Consider the following 17,404-nt stretch of genomic DNA (forward strand, 5'->3'; position numbering starts at 1 on the left):
GCCACAGCATCGACGTGGACGGCTCGACTGGTGCCGTCAGAGAGTCACTTGGAAGATGGAATGGCGCGCCGTGGTCTTCAGCGATAAAAGCAGATTCTGCCTGCACGCAAGTGATGGTCGACTGCGCGTACGAAGTACACCATCTGATCAAAAGTATCCGGACACCCCCAAAAACATACGTTTTTCATATTAGGTACATTGTGTTGCCACCTACTGCCATGTACACTATATCGGCGACCTCAGTAGTCATTAGCCATCGTGAGAGAGCAGAATATCCGCTCCGCACATCTATCCAGGCCATCACTCAGCAATTCCAAACTGCATCAGGATCCACTGCAAGTACAATGACAGGCGGGAAGTGAGAAAACTTGGATTTCACAGTCGAGCAGCTGTTCATAAGTCACACATCATGCCGGTAAATGCCAAACGACGCCTCGCTTGGTGTAAGGAGCATAAACATGGAACGATTGAACAGTGGAAAGAATTTGTGTGGAGTGAAGAATCACGGTACACAATGTGGTGATCCGATGGCAGGGTGTGGGTAAGGCGAATGCCCGGTGAACGTTATCTGATAGCTTGTGTAGTGCCAACAGTAAAATTCGGAGGCGGTCGTGTTATGGTGTGGACGTGTTTTCATGGAGGGGGCTTGCACCCCTTATTGTTTTGCGTGGCACTATCACAGCACAGGTGTACATCGATGTCTTAAGCACCTTCTTGCTTCCCACTGTTGAAGAGCAATTCGGAAATTGTGATTGCATCTTTCAACACAATCGAGCACGTGTTCATAATGTACGGCCTGTGACGGAGTGGTTATACGACAATAACATCCTTGTAATGGACTGGCCTGCACAGAGTCCTGACATGAATTCCATGGAATACCTTTGGGATGTTTTGCAACGCCGACTTCGTGTCAGGCCTCACCGACCGACATCGATACCTTTCCTCAGTGCAGTACTCCAGCGAGAATGGGCTGCCATTCCCCAAGAAGCCTTCCAGCACCTGACGGACAAGTTACAACTATTGTTCATCCTTGGTGTTTCTCTAAGGGGCACTAACCAGCGTTTGGTGCCTGTAGAACGTTCTTAGAGCCGTTCTTTGTCATTCTTGCAACAGGAAGATGATGTATTGTTACAATAAGATAATGCCCGTCCACACACTGCTCATGAAACCAACGTCATCTGAAAGATGAGCAATAACTTCCCTGGTCAGCATGATCTCTGAATTTGTCTCCAATTGAGCACGTGTGGGATGTGAAGATACGAGAAGTGAATCGTGGAACTGGTCAGCAAACAACTCCTACAGAATTGTGTGACACATTTTGTTCGTGCAGGTTGCCAAAATCAGGGGCAGGTACGCATTCACGGGCAAACTTATTGTTCTTCTTTGATTGATTGGTACATAACTTATTGTTCTCCTTTGATTGACATGTACTTAACCTATTGTTCTGCTAAGGGGATCCTTCCTTTAGACTGACAAGTACTTAACCTATTGTTCAGCTAAAAGAATCCTTCCTTTTGACTGACAGGTCCTTAACTATTCTTCCTCTACCCCCTCCTCCTTACCTTCACCCCCCCTCCCACTTCTCAGGAAACCTCACCCCTAGCTGCTACAGGTACACTTTCAGGTCTGAGTTATTGGAATAGCTCCTCTCACGCTTATCACGTTGATTGACTACTTCTTTAAATTGATCAATTAATTAACTTCTCCCCCCTCTGGTAAACACCCTCCCATCCTCCCTCCCCGAAAATTGGCTGCTCTGTGGTGCAGAGGAAGGATCTCATGACAGGAAATTCGAGGAAATATTGTTCATTTATAAAAATTGAGTTTGTGTGGGATGGATTTCTGTTGCTCATCATTCTCTGCTGTTTGGAAAGATGTAGGTCTTGTAAGAAGTAATTACATGGATTGCTTGTTTCTTTTTATCCCGGTCACACAAGGAATACCATCACGAAACACCTATCACACGTAATTACACTGTCACATCTTTTGATCACAAAGCACGCACTGCTTGCCACCCATGTCCACTGGACCACACAGAACGGCATTGTACACCCTCCCAGGAATCGGGATGCACAGGTGGCCCCCACCAAGTCACGACGCAGCTGTCACCTGCCAAACCATGCACAGGTGTCAGTTGTGGTCCCGCAAGCATGAGGCACTTGCATCCCTTTCATACTTGACACCTGAGAAATACCTGTCGAAATACGTGTTCACCTAGGCACCATTGCTGATATGATGACACAAAGCTTTTGTATCCAGTGAGATGTCTGCATAACGGCTCAACCTCACATGCACAGCTACTCAATGTTATACTGCCGTCACATGTCTATGTAAATAAGAGCCAAGTCCACCTCTCGGAAATAGTAAACTGCTACAGAAATAAGAACTAAATGCAACGATTGAATTTAACCAGAAATTTCAATAAAGCGCCTACTGGGTTTCATGAAAGGGCAGGTTTTGAGGAAGGATCATAGTAAATTTTACAAGTGAGATCAAACTGCGGACAAACTGTCCGTCAGCGCAATCCGAGTTGAATGTAACATTGCAACGAACTCCTATCTCAATGGCAGTCTAATTCATGCTATTTACGGATTCTTCCCCTCAGTTGCAACAGGGTATAAGATTGTTAGTCTCCTGCCATTGCAATATACCTTCCGGTGACATCACAAATATTGGATTATTTGGAGCTGCGTATTGTGGACCAGAATAATCAACGTGTAGACTTTCGTGGTGAGGAAGTCATTGTACGATTACATCTAAGACAAGATGGATGTACGGTATAAAACCAGTGTAGGCAATCCACAGCATGTCACTTCGATACAAACTGCAAAGTGGTAATACGTGCGAACTACAAGTTTCTTAAATCAGTTGGCTCCAAACCTAGAAAATGATGTCCTCACTCAGTACAACCAGTCCAGTAGAGTATGATGAGAGAATTATATGTCAGGAATACTTCTCTCATTAACCCTACGCTTCAACCACATTTAACAAGAACGATGACATTAGGATTGTCATCCAGCACCAAGGCAGACTGGCGCTTCCATGCAAGAGTTTCATACATCTAGAGGGGTTATTCAAGAAAATCGACGGCAGCGATACACTGGGATCCAAGCTTACACGTAACACTTAAGCATTCCTGTTCCAAGAGATACGCTATGAACTCAGTGGGTCTCAGATTGGCCGTACATGCAATGTTGGCATACCATCAACCCTTGAAACATACATCTCAGCATCAACCACAGATCTGCATACTTACGAAAATGCGGGATGGCCCACAGACGATCCAGAGGATAGAACAGTTGCAGAGTACAAGCGATTTACTGCATTCATACCTCTACAAATAATTAAGGGGTACTTCGAGGACATGAGGCATATTATTATGAATGCTAAACAGGAACTAATTCTGGTGCGGAGTGCAAAGGACAATAACTCATGCATTCAAGGAGCTCAAGAGGAGAATATGATCACAATCAGCAAGATAATATGGAAAATGCCTCACATCACCATATCAGATGAGGAGCATTCGAAGCGTTAAAAAGTCCTGAATTCCGGTACATTTCTGTCACTGACATTTCGCTCATTGGATGTTTTCGAGTACCCAGTGTTACCGACTGTGAGCAGACAGACATGGGTTATTAAAACCTCTTTGCAGCTGGAGACAGCTAAATTCATCATACTTGCGTTTCAGACTAATAGAAGAGGGAATGGAGCAAATGATTCCGATGTGTTCGACAACTGTGAGTTCACTAATGCCAAAGACTACCTGAAATTAGAATTCTACCCTTATGACAGTTTAAACCTGCAGGGGAATGAAAATGTGTACAGTCTAGCATATAACATGTATGCAAGAATTTGTGCTTCTTACTTTGAAAGTGCTGAAGAAGAAGGAGGAAGGTGTCTACTCAGTCCAGGGAAGTACAAGGAGCTATCACTAATCATCGAAATACACTGCTCAAAACAGAATGAGATAATTAAGTCTGGACCTAGAGATGTGCGAATTGAATTTGATTCTTTGACAGATTTCCCAGAACACACTGCCATGTATGCTCCAGTTCTACATGACCGTGTGATCAACTACTGCCTACTCACCAGCGTTGTGTAATGAGCTGTATAAATGAACATGTGCTGCACTATACCTAGAGCATTTCACAATGGCATCTCAAGGTGAGAAAATCATTGCAGATGCTCTGGGTTTCTATGATGGTGAGTGTAGAAACTTCATATTTAAAGAGGTTGTGTTTGTAGCGAACACAGAAAATACAAGAATAATGGCGACATTCTCAAGAAACGTTGCATCACCTAGGTCTTTCAAGTATGTGAAGTGTGCTAAGACACAGAAGGGTGCAAAGTGGTTAACGCATTTCTACCATGGAATTCACTGCGATGATCCTGGCATACTGACATACCCTATAAATATATGGTGACGTCGCTTCAATTATTCGACTACATGATACCATCATCTACGTGAAAGGGATGGAGAAGATCTCATGGATGCGTCGAATCTTTAAGTTTGCTGCTTTTCAAGACCTGGAATTCTACAGGTGTCCTTGTCTCCACCGACTCAAGAAGAATAAGAAGATGTGTGAAAATAGTGTTGCTGTGTCCACTTATGAAAAAGTAAAATAACTTTAAGTTGGATGAGAAATAAATGAATTTTTACCTCACAACCTCTCTGTTCTTGTTTTCGACCCTGTTCCCACTTTCACAGTGTAGAGTTTTAACCACATCCTATGTCTGCGGTTTTCTTCAAGCACAAGATATATAATTTTAGACATGTCTGTTATATATCCCTGTAAGTGGACACAGTCTTGTGGCTCCTGCTCCCATAACCCAATTCGTGCTGCACGAGAGGTGTAATTCCACTTAGGTCCTCCTGAGGTGAACGCTCATCCACGGCTGGCTGGCCTCTCGACTGGCTTACATGTGCTTCTGTGGCAGCGGATATCGGACACGTTTATGGCGCCAATTTCCTCCAATAGCGCTGCATTGCAGCGCGGTGAGTACGTTGGAAGCATTTGGTGACTTTTGTGGGGTTTAACTGTCAGTGCAATATGGCGATCTGTACAAAACAGTTTTGTCACTGAAAGACTCGTCTGCAGAAAACAATGGTGGATGGTGGTTGCATGCCGGCACCAGCAGCAGTTAGATGGGTAAATTCAGTGACAGATGGGCTGTTCTGGTAGGATCGCGAGGAAGAACTCAATTGGTGCTATCTTGCGTTATTTTCGTGAACAGGTCCTGTTAGGATCAGAATTTCTATGCTGACAAGCTGAGACATCACTAAAGCTCCTGCAAAATCGACCGTTAATTAATTCTGCAGCAGTTTACTATTTCCGAGAGGTGGACTTGGCTCTTATTTACATAGACATGTGACAGCAGTATAACATTGAGTAGCTGTGCATGTGCAGGTGAGCTCTCATGCAGACATCTCACTGGATACAAAAGCTTTGTGTCATCACACCAGCAATGGTGCCTAGGTGAACACGTATTTCAACAGGTATTCCTCAGGTGTCAAGTATGAATGGGATGCCGCCGCCTCATTCTTGCGGGACCCCAGCTGACACGTGTGCATCGTTCTGCAGCTGACAGCCGCATCGTCACTTTGTGGGTGCCGCCTGTGCATCCCGATTCCTGGGAGCGTGTCCAGTGGCGTTCTGTGTGGTCCAGTGGACATGGGGGTGGCAGGCGGTGTGTGCTTTGTGATCAAAAGATATGCCAGTGTAATTACGTATGATAGGAGTTTCATGATGGTATTCCTTGTGTGACCAGAATAAAAAAAGACAAGCGATCAATGTAATTACTTCTTACAAGACCTACATCTCTCCTAACAGCAGAGAATGATGAGCAATAGAAATCCAACCCACACAAACTCAATTTTTATAAATGAACAATATTCCCTCGAATTTCTTGTCATGAGATCCTTCCCCTGCACGACAGCTCAGCCAATTTTCGGGAGGGGGGTGGGGGGGTGGGAGGGTGTTTACCAGAGGAGGAGGGATTAATTAATTGATCAACTTCAAGAAGTGGTAAATCAAACTGATAAGCGTGAGAGGGGCTATTCCAATAACTCAGACCTGAAAGTGTACCTGTAGCAGCTAGGGGGGAGGTTTCCTGAGAGGGTGAGGGGGCTGAAGGGAGGAGGAGGGGGCAGAGGAACAATAGTTAAGTACCTGTCAGTCAAAAGGACGGATTCTTTTGGCTGAACAATAGGTTAAGTACTTGTCAATGAAAAGGAAGAGTCCTTTTAGCAGATCAATAGCTTAAGTTCCTACCAGTCAAAGGAGAGCAATAGGTTAATTATCTCTCAGTCAATGGAGAACAATAGGTGAATTACCTGTCAATCAAAGGAGAATAATAGGCTTCCCCTGAGTGCATACCTGCCCATGATAGCGGATAGGCACTTGGTGCAGGGAGTGATAACTGACCCTTAACATTGACAAGTGTAATGTATTGCGAATACATAGAAAGAAGGATCCTTTATTGTATGATTATATGATAGCGGAACAAACACTGGTAGTAGTTACTTCTGTAAAATATCTTGGAGCATGCATGTAGAACGATTTGAAGTGGAATGATCATATAAAATTAATTGTTGGTAAAGCGATTGCCAGGTTGAGAGTCATTGGGAGAGTCCTTAGAAAATGTAGTCCATCAAGAAGGGAAGTCGCTTACAAAACACTCGTTCGACCTATACTTGAGTATTGCTCATCAGTGTGGGATCTGTGCCAGATCAAGTTGACGGAAGAGATAGAGAAGATCCAAAGAAGAGCAGCGCGTTTCGTCACAGGGTTATTTGGTAAGCGTGATAGCGTTACAGAGATATTTGGCAAACTCAAGTGGCAGATTCTGCAAGAGAGGCAGTCCGCATCGCGGTGTAGCTTACTGTCCAGGTTTCGAGAGGGTGCGTTTCTGGATTAGGTATCGAATATATTGCTTCCCCCTACTTATACCTCCCGAGGAGATCACGAATGTAAAATTAGAGAGATTCGAGCATGCATGGAGGCTTTCCGGCAGTCGTTCTTCCCGCGAACCATACGCGACTAGAACAGAAAAGGGAGGTAATGACAGTGGCACGTAAAGTGCCCTCCGCCACACACCGTTGGGTGGCTTGCGGAGTATAAATGTAGATGTAGATAGATAATGTAGGCAACCTGCACTAACAAACTGCACCACAAACGTCTTTGGTCCATTACTCACAGCCCGTGTTGTCTGTAGTTCAACAATGCCTAGATGCTCAGTACCTCTGTTCGATCGTGTCTGCATTGTTGCTTTAGGCCATGAAGGGCTCACAGTAAGGGCAGCTCAGAGTGAACCAAAGCAATGTTGTTCAGACATGGAGGAGATGCAGAGAGACAGGAACTATTGATGACATGCCTCGCTCAGGTCGCCCAAGTGAACTGCTGTGGTGGATGAACGCTACCTACGGATTATGGCTTTGAGGAACCCTGACAGCAACGCCACCATGTTGAATAACGCCTTTTGTGCAGCCACGAGACGTCGTCTTATAACTCAAACTGTGTGCAATAGGCTGCATGATGCGCAACTTCACTCCCTACGTTCATGGCGAGGTTCATCTTTGCAACCATGACACCATGCAGGTTGGTACAACATGCTGAATAGACTGTTCAGGAAAGGCATCATGTTCTTTTCAGCGCCATCTCTAATGACCTCGTTGTCGACGGGACGTTAAACACTAACCACCACCACCATCTTTTCAGCGATGAGTGTCGCATATGCCTTCGACCAGACAATCGTTGGAGTCGTACTTGGAGGAACCCGGTAAGGCTGAACGCCTTAGACACACTGTCCAGCGAGTGCAGCAAGGTGGAGGTTCCCTGCTGTTTTGGGGTGACATTATGTGGGGCCTACGTACGCCGCTGGGGATCATGGAAGGCGCCGTAATGGCTGTACGGTACGTGAATGCCGTCCTCCAACCGACAGTGCAACCATATTAACAGAATATTCGCGAGGCATTCGTCTTCATGGACGACTATTCGCGCTCCCATCGTGCACTTCTTGTGAATGATTTCCTGCAGAATAACGACTTCGCTCGTCTAGAGTGGTCAGCATATTCTCCAGACATGAACCCAATCGAACATGCCTGGGATTGATTGAAAAGGGCTGTTTGTGGACGACGTGACCACTAATCTCTCTGACGGACTTACGCCGAATGGCCGTTGAGGAGTGGGACAATCTGGACCCCCAGTGCCTTGATGAACTTGTGGATAGACGAATACAGACATGCATCAATGCAAGAGGACGTGCTGCTAGATATTAGAGATACCTCTGAAAGTCTCGCTATATGACGGTAGAACATGCAATGTGCGGTTTTCATGAGGAGTAAACAGGGCGGAAATGATGTTTATGTTGATCTCTATTCCAATTTTCTGTACAGGTTCCCGACCTCTAGGAACCGAGGTGATGGCAAACTTTTTTTTGACATGTGTATTAAAGTGTGGACTGAACTGACATTCCATATCGATAGTACTCATTAACTCGTGAGAATAATAAGCTGGTTGTGCTTCACAAAAACGATGTTTTCCAAATCCATGTAGGCTATTTGTCAGTAAATCGTTTTCTTCGAGGTAAATCATAACGTTCGAACACAGTACAAGTTCAAAAATCGTACTACAAATCGATGTTAGTGACATGGGTCAGTTACACAGCCAATTACTTCTATCTCCATTCTTGAGTACTGGTGTGAACTGTGAACCTTTCCAGCCTTTAGGCACGCATCTATCGACGGACGAGCTGTAGAATTAGCTTTTAGCCTCTATCGGTAGACGTCATGGCAAGTTCAAACGAGTTCTGCGACTGGGATTAACGAGATCGTCGTGATAGCGCCGCTGGAGGTTATCGCGACTGGGACTTATTTGCGCAGCTCGTATTAGGAGTGAAGTTAGTGCTTTGTTGTATCCAACGTTATTAAACAAGAAAGAACGTCACCGGAATCAAGTAAATTTGCGTTCATTCGCAAGGACTGCTACGTAGCCGCTGAACTTACACATTCCAGATGCACCGCAAAAACACTCACCAACTGTTATCTGTACGTATTCACGAGGGATAATGACTGGGTGCTAACTATGTGTTCATACAAGATCGAAAACAATCTAGTGTGCAGACAGTTACGCCCTTAGACGGTAGAATGACTTAGTTTTGACACAATGCTTCATTGTTGTTGTTATCACTGCAGCGGCAACTGCTGCTTGGTAACAAGTTTACTATTAGTGTAAAACATTACCGATATCCAGTAAAGAGAGGAACAAGCTCCAATGTTTGTAATGACAGAGAATTATTTCAAGAAAGAGCTAAAAGAAACTTAAAGTATGAGCCACTAAGTGAAGATACCCCAAACTGTGCAAGAATTCAAAGAGAGTTTCAGAGTGGAATATATGAAAGATTCAAAAATATTACTCATATACAATGAATATGGGAAACGAAGGGCTTGTTAGATACATAAAAATGGTACAAAAATGCGAATACGTTGAAACAAGTGAATATTGTAGAGACCAGCCCATAGAAGTTTTTGCTTGTGAATTAACTGTGAAAAATCGTTGACTTTTATGTAAATTCGTACTGGGAAACACTGGACTTTTTATGTTTTATAAGGATTCTTTACAATGAGATATGTCAGAAAATGAGCAGTTAATACTCGGTGGCGCTATCAGATTAGATTTTTTGAAAAGTTTCTGACAGAAAAAATATAACCTTTTTTGTATCCTATAAGTAGATCTCAGTAATTTTTCAAACGCGGATGGGTAAAGACAGTCGAAATGTGACTAATAATGTTTCCTTTTATTACGTTCAAAGCAAGAAAATAATTGTAGACCCAGTAGCAAATGCTCTCACTGCTTATGTTTACAAGTTAGGATAAATAAGAGAGTACATTATGAAATCGAGTCTCCTGAAAGTAAATCAGCCTTAATAATTAATGACAAAAGGACTGGTATTTTTGAAAATCAGAAGAGATGACATGGGATAAAATTTATAGTGAAACAAATGCTCACATGAAGTTTAATAGGTTGTGTGATATGCTCATATCATTATTTCTACCCCGCTTTTCTCACAAACTAATCAGAAAGTCCATTAAACTGGCCCATAATTGAAAGTGAATCACTATTCAAATTACTAAGAAAAGGTATTAATAACATCCACATTTTGTGAGAAATTAGTAAATCTGACAACAGATATATGTAATATAGTGATAGAGAGGACAAATGCTCACATAACATCTTTGCATCACTATTGATTTAAGCAGAAGATCTGTAAATTGTCAGTCACAGGTAATAGGTATGTTTAATAATCATTTCTTAAATGCACTAAGAAATATATCGACAAGCAGTTAGTGAGAAGAATCGCAGAATGCTGAAAATGCAGCTCAACTCAATTTCAATCATAGGGATGTTTCACACATTCCCCTCCTAAAAGTAAGAAAATTACATGTTCTTTGAAAAATAAACGTTTATTTAGAATCCACAGTGTTTTCAACAGAGTACTAAAGACGAACCTCATAAAATAAGTGCCGTCTACTGCGAAATATTTCATGCATTACTAACTCAGGGCAGATAGCAATATACCATTGATAACAACGACACCCTCACCCGCCATATGAAAGGTGATAGGAGAAATTTCAATAAGAACCGACCCATTTCACTACTGACATCATTTTCCAAAATATTTGCGATTGTGATGAACTCCAGATCTTAACTGATCAACAACAAATTCCTTTATAAATCAAAAAATTTGCATATCAGAAGAGTTGCACAACTGAGAATGCTATTCGCACGACCGCTCACCAAAATTTACTACCATAAAACAATAATGGAACAGCGACTAACATTTTCTGATGATTATCTAAGAAGTCTGACTGTATGAATTAGGAGGTTTTATAGAATTGGTGGTACTGCCAACCAATGGACGATATATCTAACACACCTAATGCATAATGTTATACTTACTAATTCTTCCTTTGTAAGGATGGGATACTCTTCTGAATAGGGGAAATAACTTATTGGGTTTCATAAGGCTCTATTGCAGGTCCTCTGTTGTTACTCGTATATGTTCAAATGGCTCTGAGCACTATGCGACTTAACTTCTGGGGTCATCTGTCACCTAGAACTTAGAACTAATTAAACCTAACTAACCTAAGGACATTACACACATCCATGCCCGAGGCAGGATTCGAACCTGCGACCGTAGTGGTCGCTCGGCTCCAGACAGTAGCGCCTAGAGCCGCACGGCTACTCCGGCCGGCACTCATATATGTACACGACCTTTCTTGTAATACACGATAAACATAGTTAATTCTTTTGTTGATTATACCAATATTGTAATCAATACTGACATACACACAACAACATAAGAAAAGATGAGTAATGTTCTTATAGTAAAGAGTGCTTTTCTACAAATTCTGTCACTCTAAATCACGATTAACTGAACTCTCTACATCTGGAGGTACTTCACCAATGATGAAGGTAACACACAGTGAGGACAGTGTAACTGGAATGGATACTTCAAAACTTTTAGGTTTCCAGTTTGATGAGGATTTAAACTGGAGGAAACACAGTTTTTAGCTCCTAAAACATCTCAGTTCATTCACATTTGCACTTTGAATCATTATAAATCTTGGGGAGAGAGAATTCATTAAGTAATATGATCTGCGTATTTTCATTGAATAACGTCGTACGAAATAATACTCTGGGGAAACCCATCTTCATGGAAGAAAATTTTTATTGCTCAGATATATTTTTTGTGAATAATAAATATTTTTTTATTTGTGATCCGCAGTGTATCTATTCTTTTATGAAGTTTCTTGTAAGTAACCCACTACTATTCAGAAGGAACAATGAAGTGCATCATGAAAAAATCAGAAGAGGAATGACATTCGCTATTCCACATTAATCTTTAGCTGAAAAAATTGATGAAGAATGCTGCCAACAGACTTTTGGTCACTTGCCAAACGATACACAGTAGCTTACGTACAGAAAAGTTAAATATGAAAACAAACTGGAAAGGTTTCTCCTTGAAAATGCCTTCTATACTATAGATGCTGTACGCAAATATTGGTGTGTAGGATTAACTAATTCCCATCTGTATTAAAACAAACACCAGTAACTGGTTACGTCGTAAATATCGTTTCACGTGAACTGGTAACATGAATGTAAAATGATTGGTTCCACATCATTATGATTGATCGTGCAAATGTTCCATGGAATAATAAAGGAACTATCTACCTCACTAACTAAATGTTAAAAGCAGCGTGTTGTAGAGTCCAAGGGTTAGTAGGTAATTACAGCAAAGACTTAGAGAGACTGTAACTTCGGCCACACGCACACATCTTAAGTCTCAGCGAAAAAGCCTTGACTGTTCTCTCACTAGTAAACAAGACGCTTTCTTCCAGAATGTGATGTAATGACCGACGTACAAGTCAAGCCACTGATGCCTCCGAAAGAAGTTGGGAGCCGGGAGCCAGTTGCTCTATTCAGATCCTCCTGAAGAGTTCCTAGCGTAAGCCGTAAACTAACGTTTGTAGATGAAAACATAATAGAAGATCAGAATGCTTTATGGTTTCATTGACTACGATTTTTAGACATTGGTTCAGACTGAAGCCTACAAAGTATTCATGTGCGTACATGGTATTTTTGGCAGCGCCTTATAGTACGAATATTTCAGGAAGCCATCTAAACATTGAATTTAGTTTGCGTTGTGCCTTCCCCTCTCCCGTCCAATTCGCTGGATGTTTACTGAATCCATGGCATGAACAAAATATTGTTCACCAACATTTCACTTTATGTGGTATTTCAAACAAAAATGAATACAGCGTTTCTTTTCCTTTGCATGCTTGGATTTGTCGGTCTTGCCACAACTTTCGCAGACAATGAATCTCATTGTTCATTTTACTGTGTTCAGTGACGCTTATGTGCTTGTAAATTCGAGACCCTCCTTTTCTCATCCCACTCAACAAACCTTTGCCTACCGCTCTGCTATTTTAATGTGTTATTGTCTCCCTGAATACTTCATTTACCCCAAAAAATTATAAAATTGTAAAATATTATACTATTCAGCCGTCGTTTTGCTATATACTAGATACAAACGTTTAGCTAAATATTACAGATTATTTACTTGCCTTGGTATTGTAATATTCTTCCACATTTCCGCAGTTAAATTTGCATCTTCCTTTCCTGGGACATGGCACCAGTGTTCAGGTACCGTCAGAGCAATTATCCTGGCGTATGAAGACATTGTTGAAAATATTACTGCGATGCCATTGAAGATGATGTTCATTCGTATTTGGAACTTTCCAAAACTTCCAAGTTCTTCTATTATATCTTCAAATTTAATGTTTTGGTTAATCAAGTTGTATTTAACTCCATCCTGAAACTAAACATATTCAGAAGTATAGAATTTTAGTACTGCTGTTTCTCGCTCCGTTGTAATATTGATTTAAAAATTGTTAGGAGAATTAGATTGACGTTGGTACTTGTAAATTTTGCATGAGGTACTTGTAAATAAACCAAGTCTTAAAAAAGTAAAAATGACGTGTTCCCTGTTCCAGATCTTTGCAGGAAATAGTCGCTTAGAAATACAACTCTAGCTAAGACACACATTTGTTTGAATCAGTTCGTCTTAGTATAACAGATTTTGATATTTATATAACAAGAGCGGAGCATTATCTGACAAACTACCTTCAAGATGTAACTCACAGTTGTTTTCGCAGAGGAAAAACCAGAGGAAACGTAGTAGCAGTACAGGTAATGACAGTAAACTGAGTTCCCCTTCTCTACCTTACACCTCTGTTTATAATATGAAGAACGTTATCGTCTGTATCGGATGCCGGCACTGACGACAGTTAGATCATCACAACACGGAACCACAATGCCTGATTACCTTGCAGTCTGCCATAGCGCGTTGTTTTTTGTGGTGTTTTGCCCACAGCGTCTTGTACACAGGACGACTGTATGACTTATGCACGGCCCTACGGTTTATACTTGCTAATCGCTGTTAACTGCTCAGCGTGCTTAGCAATCGCTCAGCTTGCAGTGAAAAGAGGGCACCATAATTACGCAAAAACGGACATAGACGAGTTAGATATGAGTTTTCTTTACGATAAAGGTAGTGGCGACTGCAGTTACACGTTGCATCACAGAAATTTCTTCTACAAACTTGGAGCTATGTTTCCCACCAGTAGACTCCCCTTCGTCACAAAAGCTCCCTTTGGCTGTGCTAGTCTGTTTTTTATGTTCTCCTTGTTTCGTCCATCATGGGTTATTTTGACTGCAAGGTAGCAGAATTCCCTAACTTTGCTCATTTCGTGATCACCAGTTTTAATGTCGAGTTTCTCGCTATTCTCATTTTTTGCTTCGTCTCGTGACTTTTGTCCTTTTCCGATTTATTCTCAACCGCCGGCCGTTGTGGCCGTGCGGTTCTAAGCGCTTCAGTCTGGAACCACGTGACCGCTACGGTCGCAGGTTCGAATCCTGCCTCGGGCATGGATGTATGTGATGTCCTTAGGTTAGTTAGGTTTAAGTAGTTCTAAGTTCTAGGGGACTGATGACCACAGGTGTTAAGTCCCATAGTGCTCAGAGCCATTTGACCATTTTTTTTATTCTCAACCCATTTTCTATACTCATTAGACTATTCCATTCAACTCATCCTGTAATTCTTTTTCACTTTCATTCAGGATATCAAATTCATCAGCGAATCTTAACTTTGGTATCTGTTCCCCTTGAACTTTAATCCTACTCTTGAACCTTTCTTTTATTTTCGTCATTGCTTCTTTGATGTCTGACTGAACAGGAGGAGCAAAAGACTGCGTCTCTGTCTTACAACCTTTTTAATCCGAGCGTTTCTTTTTGGTCTTCCTATTGGTTATTCTACGTATTCCACAGGTTGATCATAAAGTCAGTATAAATTTGAAAACTGAATAAATCATGGAATAATATAGATAGAGAGGTACAAATTGACACACATGCTTGGAATGACACGGGGTTTTATTAGAACCAAAAATACAAACGTTCAAAAACTGTCCGACAGATTGCGCTTCATCTGATCAGAATAGCAATAATTAGCATAACAAAGTAAGACAAAGCATAGATGATGTTCTTTACAGGAAATACTCAATATGTCCACCATCATTCCTCAATAATAGCTGTAGTCGAGAAATAATATTGTGAACAGCACTGTAAAGCATGTCCGGAGTTATGGTGAGGCATTGGCGTCGGATGTTGTCTTTCAGCATCCATAGACAAATCGGTCAATCACGATACACTTGCCACTTCAGGTAACCCCAAAGCCAATAATCGCACGGACTGAGGTCTGGGGACCTGGGAGGCCAGGCATGACAAAAGTGGCGGCTGATCACACGATCATCACCAAACGACGCGCGCAAGAGATTTTTCACGCGTCTAGCAATACTAATATGTTTTTTTTTTGTTCTAATAAAACCCCATGTCATTCCAAGCATGTGTGTCAATTTTTACCTCTCTATCCACATTTTCCGTGGTTTATTAAGTTTTCAAATTTATACTGACTTTTTGGTCACCCGGTATATCATCCGTCTTTCCCTATAGCTTACCCCTATTTTTGTCAGGATTTTGAACATTTTGTACCATCTTCCACTGTCGAACGCTTTTTCCAGGTCGACTAATCCTGTGCACGTGTCTTGATTTTTCTTTAGTCTTGTTTACATCAAGGAACTGCCTCTTTGGTGCCTTTACCGTTCCTAAGGTCAAACTGATCCTAATCTTAGATGCATGAGCTGTTAATCCGATTGTGCAATAATTCTCTCACTTCTCAGCTCTCGCAGTGTTGGGAATTGTGTGGATGATGTTTCTCCGAATGTCTGGTGGTGCATCGCCACTCTCATACATTCTACGAATCAACCTGAACAATTGTTACAATTGTTAGGTTTCCACTTCCCGCAATGACCTTAGCAATTCCGACTCTTTTATCAGTGACGTGTGATAACAGAACATAGCAAAAGGAAAGCTGAAGTACTAAATTTCGTGTTTAAGGAATCATTCACGCTGGGGGATCGTACAAACAAACTGTCGTTTGATCATCACACAGGCTCCCGTACAGAAGACATATTCGTAGTAATAGATACCCCTGGCATAGAGAAGCTATATCCGTATGGAATCCCAATTCGGATTTACAAAGAGTAGTTTACTGCACAGGTCCCTTACTTAGCTTGTATTTATCGCAAATCTGTCGTCCAGAGAATATCCCAAACAAATGCAAACAAGTTGAGGTGTCTCATGTACAATCATGCTCATAAATTAAGGATAAATGCAGAATGTGGTGCCACAGAACGTGGTACTACACAAAACCGACGCTAATAGCATAGGCACATAGGCAACACACATGATACAGATCTGTAAGTCCACGGCATTGGTGATAACTTGAGAAAACCGTCCCGAAACACATGTGATACAAAGCGCAACTGTTTCCTGCGCATGTACCCCGACATCAATATGGGATATGATCACCAAGCACACGTCCACAGGTCACACAACGAGTTGGCATACTCTGGATCAGGTAGTCGAGGAGCTGATGGGGTACAGCCTCCCATTCTTGCACCAGTGGCTGTCGGAGCTCCTGAAGTGTCATAGGGGTTTGAAGACGTGCAACGATACGTCGACCGAGAGCATCCCAGACGTGCTCGATAGGGTTAGGTCTGGAGAACACGCAGGCCACTCCATTCTGTTTCAAGGTAGTCACCCACGATGGCAGCTCGGTGGGGCCATGCGTTATCATCCATCAGGAGGAAGGTGAGACCCACTGCACTCCTGAAAAACCGGTCATACTGGTGCAAAATGACGTTCCTATACACCTGACCTGTTACAGTTCCTCTGTCAAAGACATGCAGGTGTGTACGTGCACCAATCATAATCCCGCCCCACACCATCAAACCACGACCTCCATACAGGTCCCTTTCAAAGACATTAAGGGGTTGGTATCTGGCTCCTGGTTCACGCCAGATGAAAATCCGGCGAGAATCACTGTTTCAGAGTATACCTGGTCTCGTGCTTAAACATAACCTGGGACCACTATTCCAGTGACCATGTTCTGTGTTCTTGACACCAGGCTTTACGGGCTCTTCTGTGACGGGCTCTTCTGTCAGTGGAATGCACCTTGCAGGTCTCAGGGCGAATAAACCATGTCTGCTCAGTCGCCTGTAGACTGTGTGTCTGGAGACAACTGTTCCAGTGGCTGCGGTAAGGTCCAGAGCAAGGCTACCTGCAGTACTACGTGGCCATCTGCGGGCACTCATGGTGATATATCGGATTTCGGGTGGTGTTGTACACTGTGGACGTCCGGTACTGTAGCGCCTGGACACGTTTCCTGTCTGCTGGAATCGTTGCCATAATCTTGAGATCACACTTTGTGGCGCACGGAAGGCCCG

General features: G+C 42.4%; 1 protein-coding gene across 2 annotated transcripts in view; it reads right to left on the reverse strand.

Moving 5' to 3' along the window:
* LOC126176819 (solute carrier family 22 member 7-like) overlaps positions 1–13,963 on the reverse strand; it is a 147,420-nt gene extending 133,457 nt beyond the window's left edge. For both annotated transcript variants that reach the window (XM_049924002.1, XM_049924001.1), the window contains exons 1-2: positions 13,888–13,963; positions 13,127–13,380 (exon numbers count right to left, since the gene is read on the reverse strand). In XM_049924002.1, coding sequence (XP_049779959.1) covers positions 13,127–13,380; positions 13,888–13,902 — 269 coding nt within the window. In that variant the 5' untranslated portion in view covers positions 13,903–13,963. The remainder of the gene's footprint in view (positions 1–13,126; positions 13,381–13,887) is intronic.
* Positions 13,964–17,404: the final 3,441 nt, after the last annotated feature.

Source organism: Schistocerca cancellata, chromosome 3 (genome assembly GCF_023864275.1).
Source record: "Schistocerca cancellata isolate TAMUIC-IGC-003103 chromosome 3, iqSchCanc2.1, whole genome shotgun sequence".
NCBI classification, from domain to species: Eukaryota; Metazoa; Arthropoda; class Insecta; order Orthoptera; family Acrididae; genus Schistocerca; species Schistocerca cancellata.